Genomic DNA, 13,287 nt, shown 5'->3' on the forward strand with positions numbered 1-13,287 from the left:
TAGGGAGACATACAGACACATCTGTCTTCACGGTTGATGAGGTCACTGAGCACAGGAAACATCTGCCAACACCCAGGGAGGTCACTGTCTGATTTTCCAAGGCCAGATTTTCTCCACACCGGCGTCCAAAACCCCGGAATCCCTGGAGATGGGGCGAAGGGCTCTGCCAGCAGCAGAGTTGGACATAAGGCAGCGGTGGCTCTGGAGGACCACAGTCAGCCAAATGGTTTTCACACATTGTTCAAAATATTATCTTAACCCAGAGCAGGGATCCACAGGGTCCAAAGAAAGCACAGCCCCTAAAGAAAGAGAATTCAACACCTTCCAGAAAGTCAGCTTCCTACAGAGAAGCAGGGCTGGGCAGTGCAGTCTTTGGGGAGCATGGGATTCCAGAGGTCAGCAAGACGGGGGCTAGCATGGCCCTCGCATCCTGGCCTCTGTGTCCCTGTGGACCTGGGCCTTCTCTGCAAGTCAGACTGTGCCAGGGCTTTGCCCAGAAGCTTTTGTAAGGAAAAATGAACACGGATCCTCTAGGGAATGTATTTGACCCTCCCAGCCTTTCCCCGCCTGCCATCCCCGGGGTGGCTCTGCTGAGTGTGGGCCCCGGCGCGGGCATGACAGTCATGTGGCCTCAGGGCGATACACAGCTTGGGAAGGGACTGATATCAGTGACCTTGATGATTTATGTTGAGGGACACCAGGCAGATTTCTTCTGGACACAACAGTTTGGAAGAACTATGATGTCCACAAGGCTATTTGTCCAAGATGGTAGGAGAATGTCACCGAGCTCTCCAGTTAGGCCCCTCTGCAGAGTGGGCCCAAATCACAGAGAACACAGGCCGTGTCCAACTGTCAGAACATTTCAAGATCACAGCAAGGCTTCAAAGCCTGAGTATGTGGTCTACAGATTTCAAGCAATAACTGTTAGAACTAAATTATAGGACAGCCGGTAGACACCCAGAGAGAACACACCCTAAATGGTCCACAAGAGTCACAAACCAGATGTTTATGGGGCCAGGCCTGTGACATGTATGATTGGGCAACTGTAGGGCAGTAGGGAGTGGAAGAGCCTGTGGCCAACACACGGCCGTCCGAAGGACGCTGAGTAACAACAGCTCTGTGCCACCAACAGAGCCCACCCAGGAGCTTACGTGGTACATGGGATACCTGTTTGCACACACTCCTAGCTCCACTGTGGAGCAGGGGACGGAGGTCTTCAAATGGAAGATGAACTTGAAAGGAGTTTCTAGTCTACTGTGACGATTCCATTTCAGGCGACCCTAGCCCCTGCTGCTGGCCTTGCTTGCCTCTGGGCTGGACATGGATGACCACGTTTAACTCATACTCAGATCCTTTTTTAGATACTCTCCTCCACGCAGGGTCTGGAGGTAGAGGAGTCTTTGTCTTGCAAGTGAAGGTGTGGGGAAGCCTGTGCCTTAAGGGGGAACCACGAGTGATGGACCAGTAAATAATCCTAGAAAGCACAGTGTGATCTACACCTTGTCCTGATCCCTGGAAGCAGTTTGGACATCTAGAGGTGTACACTGTACCTTCGGGGGACAGATGGGTCAGGCTCAGCCCATCTTCCATGGTCGGTGCCACAATGTGGCCCTTGGAGACATTCTTCCTGAAGGTGCTTTCCACGCCGTCCTACCCATCAAAGCGCCTCGGTGTAGAGCAGGGCATTGTGTGGGGACCGTACACGCTCCCTAGAGGAACACGGGGCTTTTCTTTTTTTTTTTTAAAGATTTATTTATTTATTTATTTGAGAGAGAGAGAATGAGAGAGAGCAAGCACATGAGAGGGGGGGAGGGTCAGAGGGAGAAGCAGACTCCCTGCCGAGCAGGGAGCCCGATGCGGGACTCGATCCAGGGACTCCAGGACCATGACCTGAGCCGAAGGCAGTCGCTTAACCAACTGAGCCACCCAGGCGCCCACACGGGGCTTTTCTTGAGTCTCACTGGCTACACTCGCCCGAGGCCGGAGCCGGCAGAGGGGATAAGAGCAGGAGGAGCGTGGGGATCGCACCCACCAGTTTTCCCATGGAGGGTGGTTTTGTTTCCTGGGGCTGTCCTAACGAAATACCACAAACTAGAGGGCTGAACACAATGGAAATTTACTCTCGCACAGTTCTGGGGACCAGAAGTCCGAAGTGAAGGTGTCAGCAGGGCTGGGCTTCCTCTGGGGACTGAGGGAGGATCCTTCCTGCCTCCCCTAGCTTCTGCCAGCGGCTGGCAATCCTCGGCTGTGGTCCCAACCCTCCAGTCTCTGCCTTGGCTGCCCCCCATATGTGTGTCTTCTCCTCTCCTGTCTCTTAGAGAGGCACTTATTCGAGGTAGGGCCCACCCTATTCCAGGACGATGTCATCTTGAGATCCTTAATTACATCTGCAGAGACGCTTTTCCCAAATATGGTCACGTTCATAGGTTCCAGGGGTCAGGATGTGGAACCTATCTTTTGGGGGAACACTATTCAATCACGACAGGCATTTTTAGTGTCCTTTTCAGCTCTTAAAATTCAAAATAGCCCAAATAGATAATAGAAATACAAACAAATAGAAATAGAAATTGTGCTCCAGGCCAAGGTTTACCTATCAGTGAGGCTGAGAGGCCTGGTTGCGCCTTCAAAAGGAATTCTGGAGGAACCAGGCAGGCCACCTACTTTTCTGGATAGCAAATTCATGGAACCAGAATTCCCACCCCAAAGCAGCCTCAGAAAACCATGACCACTGGCTTCCATCTCAGCATGGGCCAACCTGATTAAAGAAACATCTTAGACCTCGATGTTGGAGATACTGTGGCCTGGAAGCTCCAGGGCCAGGGCCTCTGCACACAGAGCTTACAGCTTAGGGGACATCTCCAGCCTGCCCCCGTCCATCACCTCCAAGCAGGGCCTTCCTCATAGTCCTCCACCCTGGGATCATTTCAGGCAGCTAATTAAGAACCACAGACTGGAGGGGGAGCTAGAGCAAACCAAGGAATGTTGTAAGTGTCTAGGATTTCAACTTGGATTGATATGTGGACTCTCACCATGGGTCATAGGGAAGCAAAAAAAAAATTATATGTCTGTTTGGTCTCCGTATCTAAGTCCCATCACAACAGAGGCAGGGAGGGTCAGAAATAATAAAATCTCTGCAACTTCTGCCATTGGAATCCTAATATAAAATATTTGGAATAAACTGGCTTTATTGTATCTGGCTTAGATGATTATGGATAGGTTTTAGGAATGTTGTAAGAAATAAGGAAAGTATGGGGGCGCCTGGGTGGCTCAGTTGGTTAAGCTTCCAAATCTTAATTTCAGCCCAGGTTCTGATCTCAGGGTCATGGGATTGAGTCCCATGTTGGGCTCCACGCTCAGTGCAGAGTCCACTTGGATTCTCTCTCCTCTCTCTGCCCCTCCCCACTGCACATGCGCACTCGCTCTCTCTCTCTCAAAAAAGAAAGGAAGGAGGGAAGGAAGGAGGGAGGGAGGGAGGGAAGGAAGGAAGGAAGGAAGGAAGGAAGGAAGGAAGGAGGGAGGGAGGGAGGGAGGGAGGAAAGGGAGGGAGGGAGGGAGGGAGGGAGGGACAATATAGGAAAAAGGAAAAGCATGTGGTCTTATCGCCGGGGGCGCTCCAGATACCACTAGGAACAGATTTCAAAGCTGAGTTGCTTCATAAGCACTTCTGTTGAAGAAGGAATGGCCGCTTGGGAAATCCACACATGGGACCCTTGTTGGATCTTCTCACATCTTTTTTGGGGCCAAAAGCAAATTGGTTGAGTCTCCCTTAACCTTCCTTCCACCTCTCCTTTCAATGTAGCTACAGAGAACCTTCTGGAGGCTGCTGCCTCTCCTCCCACAGGGGTCACTCTGAGAAAAGGGAGTCATCAGAACACCCAGCCTGGGGCCCCAGCTGTGCCCGTAAGACTTGTTGGCCCCACTTTCCCGGTGATGCCTGCCTCCCATGGTTGTAGGAGGCTGAAATGAGGCCATGCATGCAAACCTGAGCTGGGAATAGAAACTGGATTTTGCCGTTAAAAAAGCAAACCCCAAGAGGAGAAGCATTGTAAAGAGAGCTCTTTCCTACTACCTCTGTCTGCGCTCTTCGGCAGGGAATCTCACTCTTGCCGAGGGAGCCCACGCAGGTGCACATGCCAAGCCCGGGGGGGAAGAGAGCTCGTGTCTGCACTGTCCCGGGGAGCCCTGCCCCTCGTCTGGGTGGGATGGCGGTCGTGCGGCTAAGTAAGGGGCGTGGGGCCCGAGGCGTGCTGCATTTCCACTTCCCGAACGCCCCCCCAACACTACTTAGCTGTGGGAAGAATAATTGTTCACTTTTATTAAAAAACGAATACCTCCTTATTGCTGGAAATGTAGACAATCAAGAAAGGCTGAGAAGAAGAAAATGAAACTTCCTTGTAATTTGACCAGTCAGATAATGAGAGTTAATATGTATCGAGTCCTTGCTCTGTGTCTGCACCACTGTTCTGAAGCTTCACACAGATTATCTATCCTCCCAGCAGCCGGGTGAGGTAGGGAGTATGATTATCCTCTTGTTCTAAATGGGGAAACTGAGCCACAGGGGGTTAGTAACTTGTTAGTAACTTGGCGAATAGGTGCATGAGAAAGTTATCAGATATATGATTTGCAAATATTTTCTCCCATTCGGTAGGTTGTCTTTTCATGTTGTTGATGGTTTCCTTTGCTGTGCAGAAACTTTTTATTGAGATGTAATACCACTTGTTATTTTTGCTTTTCATCTTTTAAGGAATTTTGGGGGTTCCATACAAATTTTAGGATTGTTCTGGTTTTTTTTTGAAGGATGACACTGGAATTTTGATAGGGATTGCATTAAATCTGTAGATTGCTCTGGGTGGAATGGATATTTTATATGAATTCTTCCACTCCATGAACATGGGATATCTTTGCATTAATCTGTGTCTCCTTCAGTTTTTTCATTAGTGTCTTGTAGTTTTTAGGGTATAGGTCTTTCACCTTCTCGGTTAAATTTATTCCTAGGTATTTTATTCTTTTTTATGTAATTTGTGAATGGGGTTGTTTTCTTAATTTTTCTTTCTGATAGCTCATTATTAATGTGTAGAAACTCAATAGAGTTTTGTATGTTGATTTTATATCCTGCAACTTTACTCAATTCATTTATTAGTTCTAAGAGTTTTTTTATGGAGTCTTTAGGGTTTTCTGTATATAATGTGTCATCTGCAAATACTGACAGTTTTACTTTTTCTTTCCTTTTGGGTTGCCTTTTATTCTTTTATTTTTTTTTTTCTTGCCTAAGTGCTCTGGCTAGCACTTCTGATTCTATGTTGAATAAAAGTGGTGAGAGTGGGCATCCTTGACTTATTCCTGATCTGAGAGGAAAAGCTTTCAGCTTTCCTCTGTTGAGTGTGGTATTAGCTGTGAACTTGTCATAGATGGCCTTTATTATGTGCAGTGGACATTTATATCGCCACTTTGTTGAGAGGTGTTTTTTTTTTTTTATCATAAATGGGTGTTGAATTTTGTCAAATGCTTTTTCTGCATCTATTTTTATCCTTCACCTTGTTAATGTGGTGTATCCTATCGATTGATTGCAGATATTGAACCATCTTGCATCCTGGAAGTAAATCCCATTTGATCTTGGTGTGTGATCATTTTAATGTATTGAATTCAGTTTGTTAATATTTTGTTGAAGATTTTTGCATCTATGTTCATCAGAGATATTGGCCTGTAATTTCCCCTTTTTTTGTGGTATCCTTCTCTGGTTTTGGTATCAGGGATATGCTGGCCTCATAAATGTGTTTGGAAGTGTTCCCTCCTCCTCTGATTTTCTGAAGAGTTTGAAAAGGATTGGTATTAATTCTTCTTTAAGCATTTGGTGAATTCACCAGTGAAGCCATCTGGTCCTGGACTTCTGTTTGTTGGGAGGTTTGGATCACTGATTCAATCCCCTTACAATCCCTTCAGTCCTGTTCAGAGTTTCTGTTTCTTCATCATTCAGTCTTCATAGGTTTTATGTTTCCAGCAAATTATCCGTTTCTTCTAAGTTGTTCAATTTGTTGGCATGTAATTGTTCATAGCAGTCTCATATGATCTTTGTATTTCTGTGGTCTTGAATGTGTCTTTTTTTCATTTATCATTATACCATACAGATTCCCCATTATATTATAAATTCTTATTAATCATTATTCCAATAGCTGCATAGTACTCCAAAATTTATTTACCATCTTCCCTAATTCTTGGGCAGTCAGGTCTCCCCCTCCTTTTTCTCCAGAATTATAAGCAGGACTGCTTATAATAGGATTAGTTATTGGAAGTGAAGTCAGTGTGTCAATGCATATGAGCCGTCAGACTGCTTCCCAGAAGGACCGTACCAACCCATGCTTCTATCAACATGTGACAATGCCTCCCACAATAGATTAGTTGACATCACCTGTTGTCTTTTCATTATTTTCTTTGAGATACAATCCACATAGTCTAAAACTCACCATTTTAACCATTTTCAGAGGTTGTCAGTATATTTACAATGTCGTGTAAATCACCTTTACTGAATTCCAGAACATTTTCTTCATCCCAAGAAGAACCCTGGTACCCATCAGCAGTCACTCCTGGTCCTCCTCATCCCCAGCTTCTGTCAACCACTAATCTGCTTTTGGTCTCTATAGATGTGCCTATTCTGGACAGTTCACATAAATGGAACCATACAATATTTTTTTTCTTTTTAAATGTCTGCTGATTTAATGGATGGTATCTAGCTTTGAGTTAAGCAAATACATTGAACATTTGTTTATCATTTATATTCTTTGATGAATTGTTTGTTCAGGTCCTTTTCTCATATAACTTTTAGGGTCTTACTGTTTTCATTGATCTGTATGAACTCTTTCTATATTAAGGTTAGTAGCTCTTTGACTATCATATTTGCAGTAATTTTTCTTCTGCACCAGAATATTTTACTGCAGGTGTTAAAGTGGATGATAAAGAAGCACCCTTAATACAAAAAGAAGCCACAAAAGCAGTGGAGAGCCCCAGGAGGGTTTGGGCAGACGGTGAGGGGGCTCTGCCTAGTGGCACAAGATGAGGGCCCCCAGGGGCTCCTTCAGTGCCAACTAGTGCAGGCACAGAATTTGGCCACCTCCCCAAATCCCTGCTCAGGTGGCTGCTAGCTAGAGCCCTGGGCCCAGCCCTGCTTTGAAAAGCAGGAATGCCCAATAGCCATGATCTGGGCATCAAGGGATGCCTTTTAGATTTGTGCTGGCTTCCCCCTCCGTGGAGAAGACTAACTGGGACTTTCTCCTCTCCACTGCCCACCCAAAGCTTCTGGCACTTCCCTTCCCCTCCAGCCTGTGCCCTCCAGGCCCTGAGGGAAATCAGTACAGAGGCTTTGGAAGTGAGCGTGGCTCAGCACTCCGGAGTTTGCACCCATGCATGGAAGATGGCCCCATCTGCCCAGTGTTCAGAAACTAGCCAAGAGAGTTCTTTCCTACATATGCAACATAGGAAATTGACAGGCCGGAGGAAAAGTGGGGCTAATGGAAAGAAAATATAAAAGGCAACAGAATAGCAGTCTCACTGTGAATACACACATGTTCTGGAGAGCAGCAAGTATCAACAATTTGACACTTGGTTGAATGTACTTATTATTTTGTTTAAATAACTACATCACCCCCTCCCCCTGGTGCCTATTAAGGGTTTTGGGGATTAAGGGTTTGGGGGATTATAACATAATCGTGGCATTTGGGAAACTGAAAAGCAGAACCAATTTTATCACTCTGCCAGGTGCAAATGTTGTACGGGGACTAATTGTTTTTCCCAATGAAATCAGTGACTATTAAATTTGACAGGGGAGGGGAGAGATTGCTCCTCGGACCCCTTGAAATCGTAGGCAAAAATCTTGCATGTGCGTGTGCGTGTGCGCGTGCAAGCATGCACCTTCCCGTGGAGAAAGCCCATTCCTTTGTCAAGTTCTCAGAGGTGTCCTTGACCCCAAAAAAGTCCAGAACCGGGGCTGTAGGTTATCCATGGGGGCGGTGTCCCCAAAGCAGGGCCTGCTAATTGTCCCTCGGGATTCATGTCACCTTGTGCTTGCAGTGCTGGTGAAGGGCCAGGTCACCACCAAGTACTACCGGCTGCTGTCCAAGCTGGGTGGCTGGGTGTGGGTGCAGAGCTACGCCACTGTCGTGCACAACAGCCGCTCGTCCCGGCCACACTGCATCGTGAGTGTCAATTATGTCCTCACGTAAGTCAGACGTATTTGTTTCCTTGCTCTCTCCTCCTCCCCTGTCCCTCATCAGCCCGCTCCCACAAGCACCATCTCTACCTCTCTCTCTCTCTTTCCGAAACTGTTCATTTGTCTCCTGTTGTTTTTATTTAAACAATGTTCGTTTGGGAAGGTCCAAACTATTTCTGTACTCAGCACAGAGAGCCAGGTGCTAGGCAGTGGGGGGAACACCAGAAAGGGAGCCCTGCCCCAGGTACAGCTGAAGATCAGATCCCAGAGACCAGCTGAGGGGTGTGGGGGGGCAGGGGACAGGTGGGAGATGTCCTCTCCCTCCATCTTGCATAGGCTGCACATCAGGAATATAAATGTACGCTCTTAGTGCCCACAAACATCAGGGTCATCTTGCATGCTCCTGCCGTGTGGGACAGGAGGTATCTCGCATTTTTTCCCTGTCTTTCTGTATAGTCCATTGCAGGTGATGATGAATGGCCCCTTTAGAATCCCAGAAGGTCAAGTTCAGTTGCAAATACTTTTAAGACGATTAGGCACAAGAGGACATGAGTCTCCCTGGGACCATATATTACTGTGGACCCACCATGGCTATTGTATGTGAAATCACCTGCACCCAGCTCTGGCCCTGAACTTGATACCCTTGCAGCCCCCCAGCCCCACCCTGAACAAGGTCCTCAAGTGTGCTCTAAGGCAGTAAGGATTTAGGCTCTCAGTTCTTTCACAGAATGATTGCCAGGTCCCTGGTTTCCTGGTTCGGTTTTGTTTTTTTAGAACTAGAGTGTGATTTTAGCAAAACTGTAGGGAAGAAAGCATTTTAGCCCCTTAATGATTCTTCCTAAGCAGACAGGTGTGGGCTGGTACTTTGGGCAGCTTCCTCACCGCCCTCCAACCATGAACACGACCATGCTGAGTTAGCTCTTTAGGGCAGAAACCGGCGCCTGTTGTGGAAATGGGCTAGGCTGGCAGCCAGGCTCCCGGACCCTTGACGGTCCCCCACTCACACCCCGCTGGGTGCTAACTAGAGAAGCAGCTGAGTCCCAGATACCCAAACTGATAAGTAATGCTTCTGCCCTTTCCTTTTGCCCTGACACACTTCCTCGTGGCCCATGGTGTCCCAGGGAAACGTGTTTGGGAGCTAGAGGATGCGAGAGAGCTACACCCCCCCCCCCCCCGCCCGCTATTCCTGCTGGATAACACTGACCTCACTCAGCATTGCCCAAGCCTTCGGGGGTGGGGGTGGGGGGGCTTTTATCATGAGGGTGGCCTGCCCTCTGCTCAAGTCCTGTCCCATCCAACCTCAGTGAGCCGCTGTGCTGGAGCTCTGTGAATGCGCTCGCTCGGGGGTGCGGGCCAGGGAAGCCGCTCTTCCGGGGCAGCCTGCTGGACATGATTTGTCCTGCCCTTGCTTCTCAGGGATATCGAATACAAGGAACTGCAGTTGTCCCTGGACCAGGTGTCTACGTCCAAGTGCCAGGACTCCTGGAGGACTGCCTTGTCTACCTCACAAGAAACTAGGAAATTAGCTAAACCCAAAAATACGAAGATGAAGACAAAGCTGAGAACAAACCCTTACCCCCTACAGGTAACACGCGGGACCTGCTGGGGCAGGGTGCAGCAGAAACCTGGCCCGGGGGGCTGCTCAGGACCCCCAGCCCGTCCGGGAATGCCGAGCCTCTGACTGCAGAGCGGGTCTCCCGGCCCAGAAGTTTCCCTGTGCGGTGCGGCCGAGTCCCCTGGGGATGTCCCCCCCACACAGCAGAGACACAGCCTGGAGGCACGCAAAGCTAACGTGTGGGAGGACTCGTCGGGTCTAGGACAAAAGACTGCATTAGGAAGGCACCTCATGTTGCTGGAATCCACGTGAATGTGGCTTAAAGCACAGTGCATCGTGTTTCCATAGCATTTGTTTTTTAATGAAAACCTTCCTTTAAAAAAAAAAGTAGTTTGTAACGTCTCAGAAAGAGAAAGTGCCTATGTGTATCTGGTATGTGGTCAGCTTGGGCTGGGGAGAGCTCGTTCCACGCAGGGGGAGGGTCACTGTGGTACTGTTTGCTGTGCACCTGTCCCCACTGGGACCTCACGGCGGTGGCCAGGGTAGGCCCAGCCCAGGGATGCGGTTGAAACCTAGAGGGTGGGGTCTGGTGAGGCCGGAGGGCAGCTTCTCACTGGCCCCTTCATCCATCTTCTTTGCCAAACAGCAATACAGCTCGTTCCAAATGGACAAACTGGAGTGCAGCCAGCTGGGAAACTGGAGAGCCAGCCCCCCGGCGAACGCCCCGGCGCCCCCAGAACAGCAGCTCCATTCAGAAAGCAGCGACCTTTTGTACGCCCCGTCCTACAGCCTGCCCTTCTCCTACCATTATGGACACTTCCCTCTGGACTCTCACGTCTTCAGCAGCAAAAAGCCAATGTTGCCGGCCAAATTCGGGCAGCCCCAAGGATCCCCGTGTGAGGTGGCACGCTTTTTCCTGAGCGCCCTGCCAGCCAGTGGTGAATGCCAGTGGCATTACGCCAACCCCCTAGTGCCTAGCAGCCCGTCTCCAGCTAAAAACCTCTCCGAGCCGCCGGTGAACACTGCTCGGCACGGCCTCGTGCCAAACTACGAAGGTGGGTCATGTTCGCACGAGGGGAGGGGGCAGGACCGTGAACAGCAGCAGTGGTGGCGGTGGGTGGCAGATGGAAAACTGATCCTCACACTTTGGGCCAACTTTTCCTTTTCCTGCTTGTAAGTAGGAATTCCTGTGCTTTCCTGCTCTTGATGGGAAGCGCCTTCGCAAGAGGGAGACGAGCAGGGTGACCGAGTCCGTGTACCTCTCGTGGTGCTGGTGACAGGATAGAGGGCAGAGGAACCCGGGGGGGGGGGGTTCAGCCACCCTCCACAGAAACCCTGACCTCGTTTGCTCCCCAAGAGAGAGACAAAGTGATTTTGAAACCCAGCTCCCAGGTACTGAGAATGCTCCAGCCGCATTTCTTTTACAAGATTAGTTTTCCACTCCACCCAAAAATGAATATGGGACGCTGTTGGTTTTCTCCCCACGCTGGTTTTCAAAGTGTGGAAAACAGTGGCAGAAATTCATGAGCCCAAAGACAGAAATGTCACTCACCAACCCAGGGCAAACAACATAAACACGACTCAGTTTCTCCATCTGTAAAATGGGATCATAACCCATACAATATGCCTATATGCCTACTACCCCAGGGCTTGGCACACAGTAGGTGCCTGCCCAGCACCGCTGGTTCAACAAGAGAGAGACAGGAACGGCCCCTCCCCCAGCTCTTCCTTGTGGCAGACAAGCAAATGTCCTCCGTGGATGTGCCACCAGCTTCCCCAGGCCCAGGCAGACTCCTGTTTGCTCACTGGACCAACCCCCAGGCAGAGGGTAGGTGGGGGTTGAGGAGTAGCTGCAAGAGGTATATTCTAATTTCGCGCAGAACTAACTACTGCTCAGAGGGTAGCCCAAGATGGTGCAAATTTCCTGCAAGGGCTACTACATTCGGGGTAAATGTTACATGCTCAGAAAAGAAGCCTCTGCCTAAAGAGGAGAGCTCTCCGGGGCCCCCTCCTTCCCCACTCTACTTTCCCTCTCTGGAGGCAGTTAAGGCTCTGTTCCTCCTCGGGCTGCTTGGGGAGTCTCTTGCTCAGCCTCTGTCTTTACAAGGCGGAGACCCATTTCGTCTCTCAATCTGAGAAGAGGGATAGACTGTGGGAGAAAGCTAACCGTGTTGGAGATTACTAGGACATGCTTTTCAAAAGTAGCCAGCTTAGAAAAGAACACGCCAGTGACTAGGGCAGTGCAGCCCTGCCTTCTGGCCTGGGCCAGTCCTTATGCCACCAGTTTCTCAGATTTGGAGAGAGAACCATCAGCTACTGGATCACTCAAATAACCAAGGAAGGGATTTCCCCGGACGACAAGAAAGACAAAGCTAAGCATTTTGATAACAGCTGAAAATATTATTCACTTGAGATTGACCTGAAAGAATTCTTTTTCTTAGCGTGTGGATGCTGGCCAGTGATATAACTAACACACAGTATTATATATTTTTTTAAATTGCTATTTTGAAAGTGAAAGAGATTAATAAGGAGTTCATTTGTCATACACTTGGTAAAAATGGACCAAAGGTGCTAATCTGGGGGCAATTTGTGATCTACTTCCTAGTCTTTTTTGATATTAAAGGAAGACAAAGGTTGTCTTAAGGTAAAAAAAAAAAAAAGAAAGAAAAAAAAAACAAAGCAAAAAAACCATAGGGCGCTAATTGATTGCAGGCACCTGATTGGTGAGGGTGGCTCTAACTTTAGTTATGACGGCACGAAAAGGAGCAGGCGGGATTACCACCCCACCCTCCCCACTAAGCAAAAGCAAAAAAGAAAAGAAACAGGGTTGACCGGGGCCACCTTACCCGTCAGGCAGCGGAAGCCTCTAGACCAACGCCGTCCAGTACGGCAGCCAGTAGGCACGTGCGGCTCTTGCGCACTGCAATGTGGCCAGGGCGGTGAGGGGTGCTGCCGGCCGCGCGCTGCACCTGGGCGGCAGAGACAAGAACCGGGCACCTCAGTCTTGTAAGAGTACTGACTGGACACCGAAAGAACCTGTTGGATGTGGGGCGTCCCCCTGAGTACCGGCTTCCGGGAACTGCACCTGCTGCTCTCCGCTCTTTAACGCGACCGCCAGAGCGCCGCGGGTTGCAGGCTGCAGCTTGCCACCGGACGGCGCGGACCCGGGCGCGGAGGGCAAGGGGCCCAGGCGGCTGCGCGGGCGGAGCGCGCCGCGCGGGTGGCCGAGGGGTGGTGGTGGCCGCGCCCGGACCCGCCGGGTTGGTGCTGCTTTGGGCTGGTCCCCTTCCTCCCCCGCGCGGGCGTCTAACGTGTCGCCTGTCCCCGCAGCGCCCGCCGCCGCCGCGCGCAGGTTCGGCGAGGACACCGCGCCGCCGCCGCCACCGCCGCCGCCGCCGCCGAGCTTCCCGAGCTGCGGCCACTACCGCGAGGACCCCGCGCTGGGCCCGGCCAAGGCCGCCCGCCAGGCCGCCCGGGACGGGGCGCGGCTGGCGCTGGCCCGCGCGGCGCCCGAGTGCTGCGCGCCGCCGGC

At 50.1% G+C, this 13,287-nt stretch overlaps 1 protein-coding gene and 1 long non-coding RNA gene across 4 annotated transcripts in view; one reads left to right on the forward strand and one right to left on the reverse strand.

The window, feature by feature from the left end:
• Positions 1-11,641, forward strand: part of SIM2 (SIM bHLH transcription factor 2) — a 46,282-nt gene extending 34,641 nt beyond the window's left edge. The window contains 4 exon segments of the mRNA XM_032392643.1: positions 8,062-8,209; positions 9,617-9,785; positions 10,402-10,817; positions 10,819-11,641. Coding sequence (XP_032248534.1) covers positions 8,062-8,209; positions 9,617-9,785; positions 10,402-10,817; positions 10,819-10,891 — 806 coding nt within the window. The 3' untranslated portion in view covers positions 10,892-11,641.
• The window catches only part of LOC116624585, a 28,293-nt gene extending 15,330 nt beyond the window's left edge, over positions 1-12,963 (reverse strand). For 2 of the 3 annotated variants that reach the window (XR_004297919.1, XR_004297918.1), the window contains exon 1: positions 12,602-12,963. This is a non-coding gene — a long non-coding RNA (uncharacterized LOC116624585). The remainder of the gene's footprint in view (positions 1-12,601) is intronic. The other variant, XR_004297920.1, reaches the window with a different exon arrangement.
• Between the last annotated feature and the right edge of the window lie 324 nt (positions 12,964-13,287).

Source organism: Phoca vitulina, unplaced genomic scaffold (genome assembly GCF_004348235.1).
Source record: "Phoca vitulina isolate PV1807 unplaced genomic scaffold, GSC_HSeal_1.0 scaffold68, whole genome shotgun sequence".
Classification (NCBI taxonomy): Eukaryota; Metazoa; Chordata; class Mammalia; order Carnivora; family Phocidae; genus Phoca; species Phoca vitulina.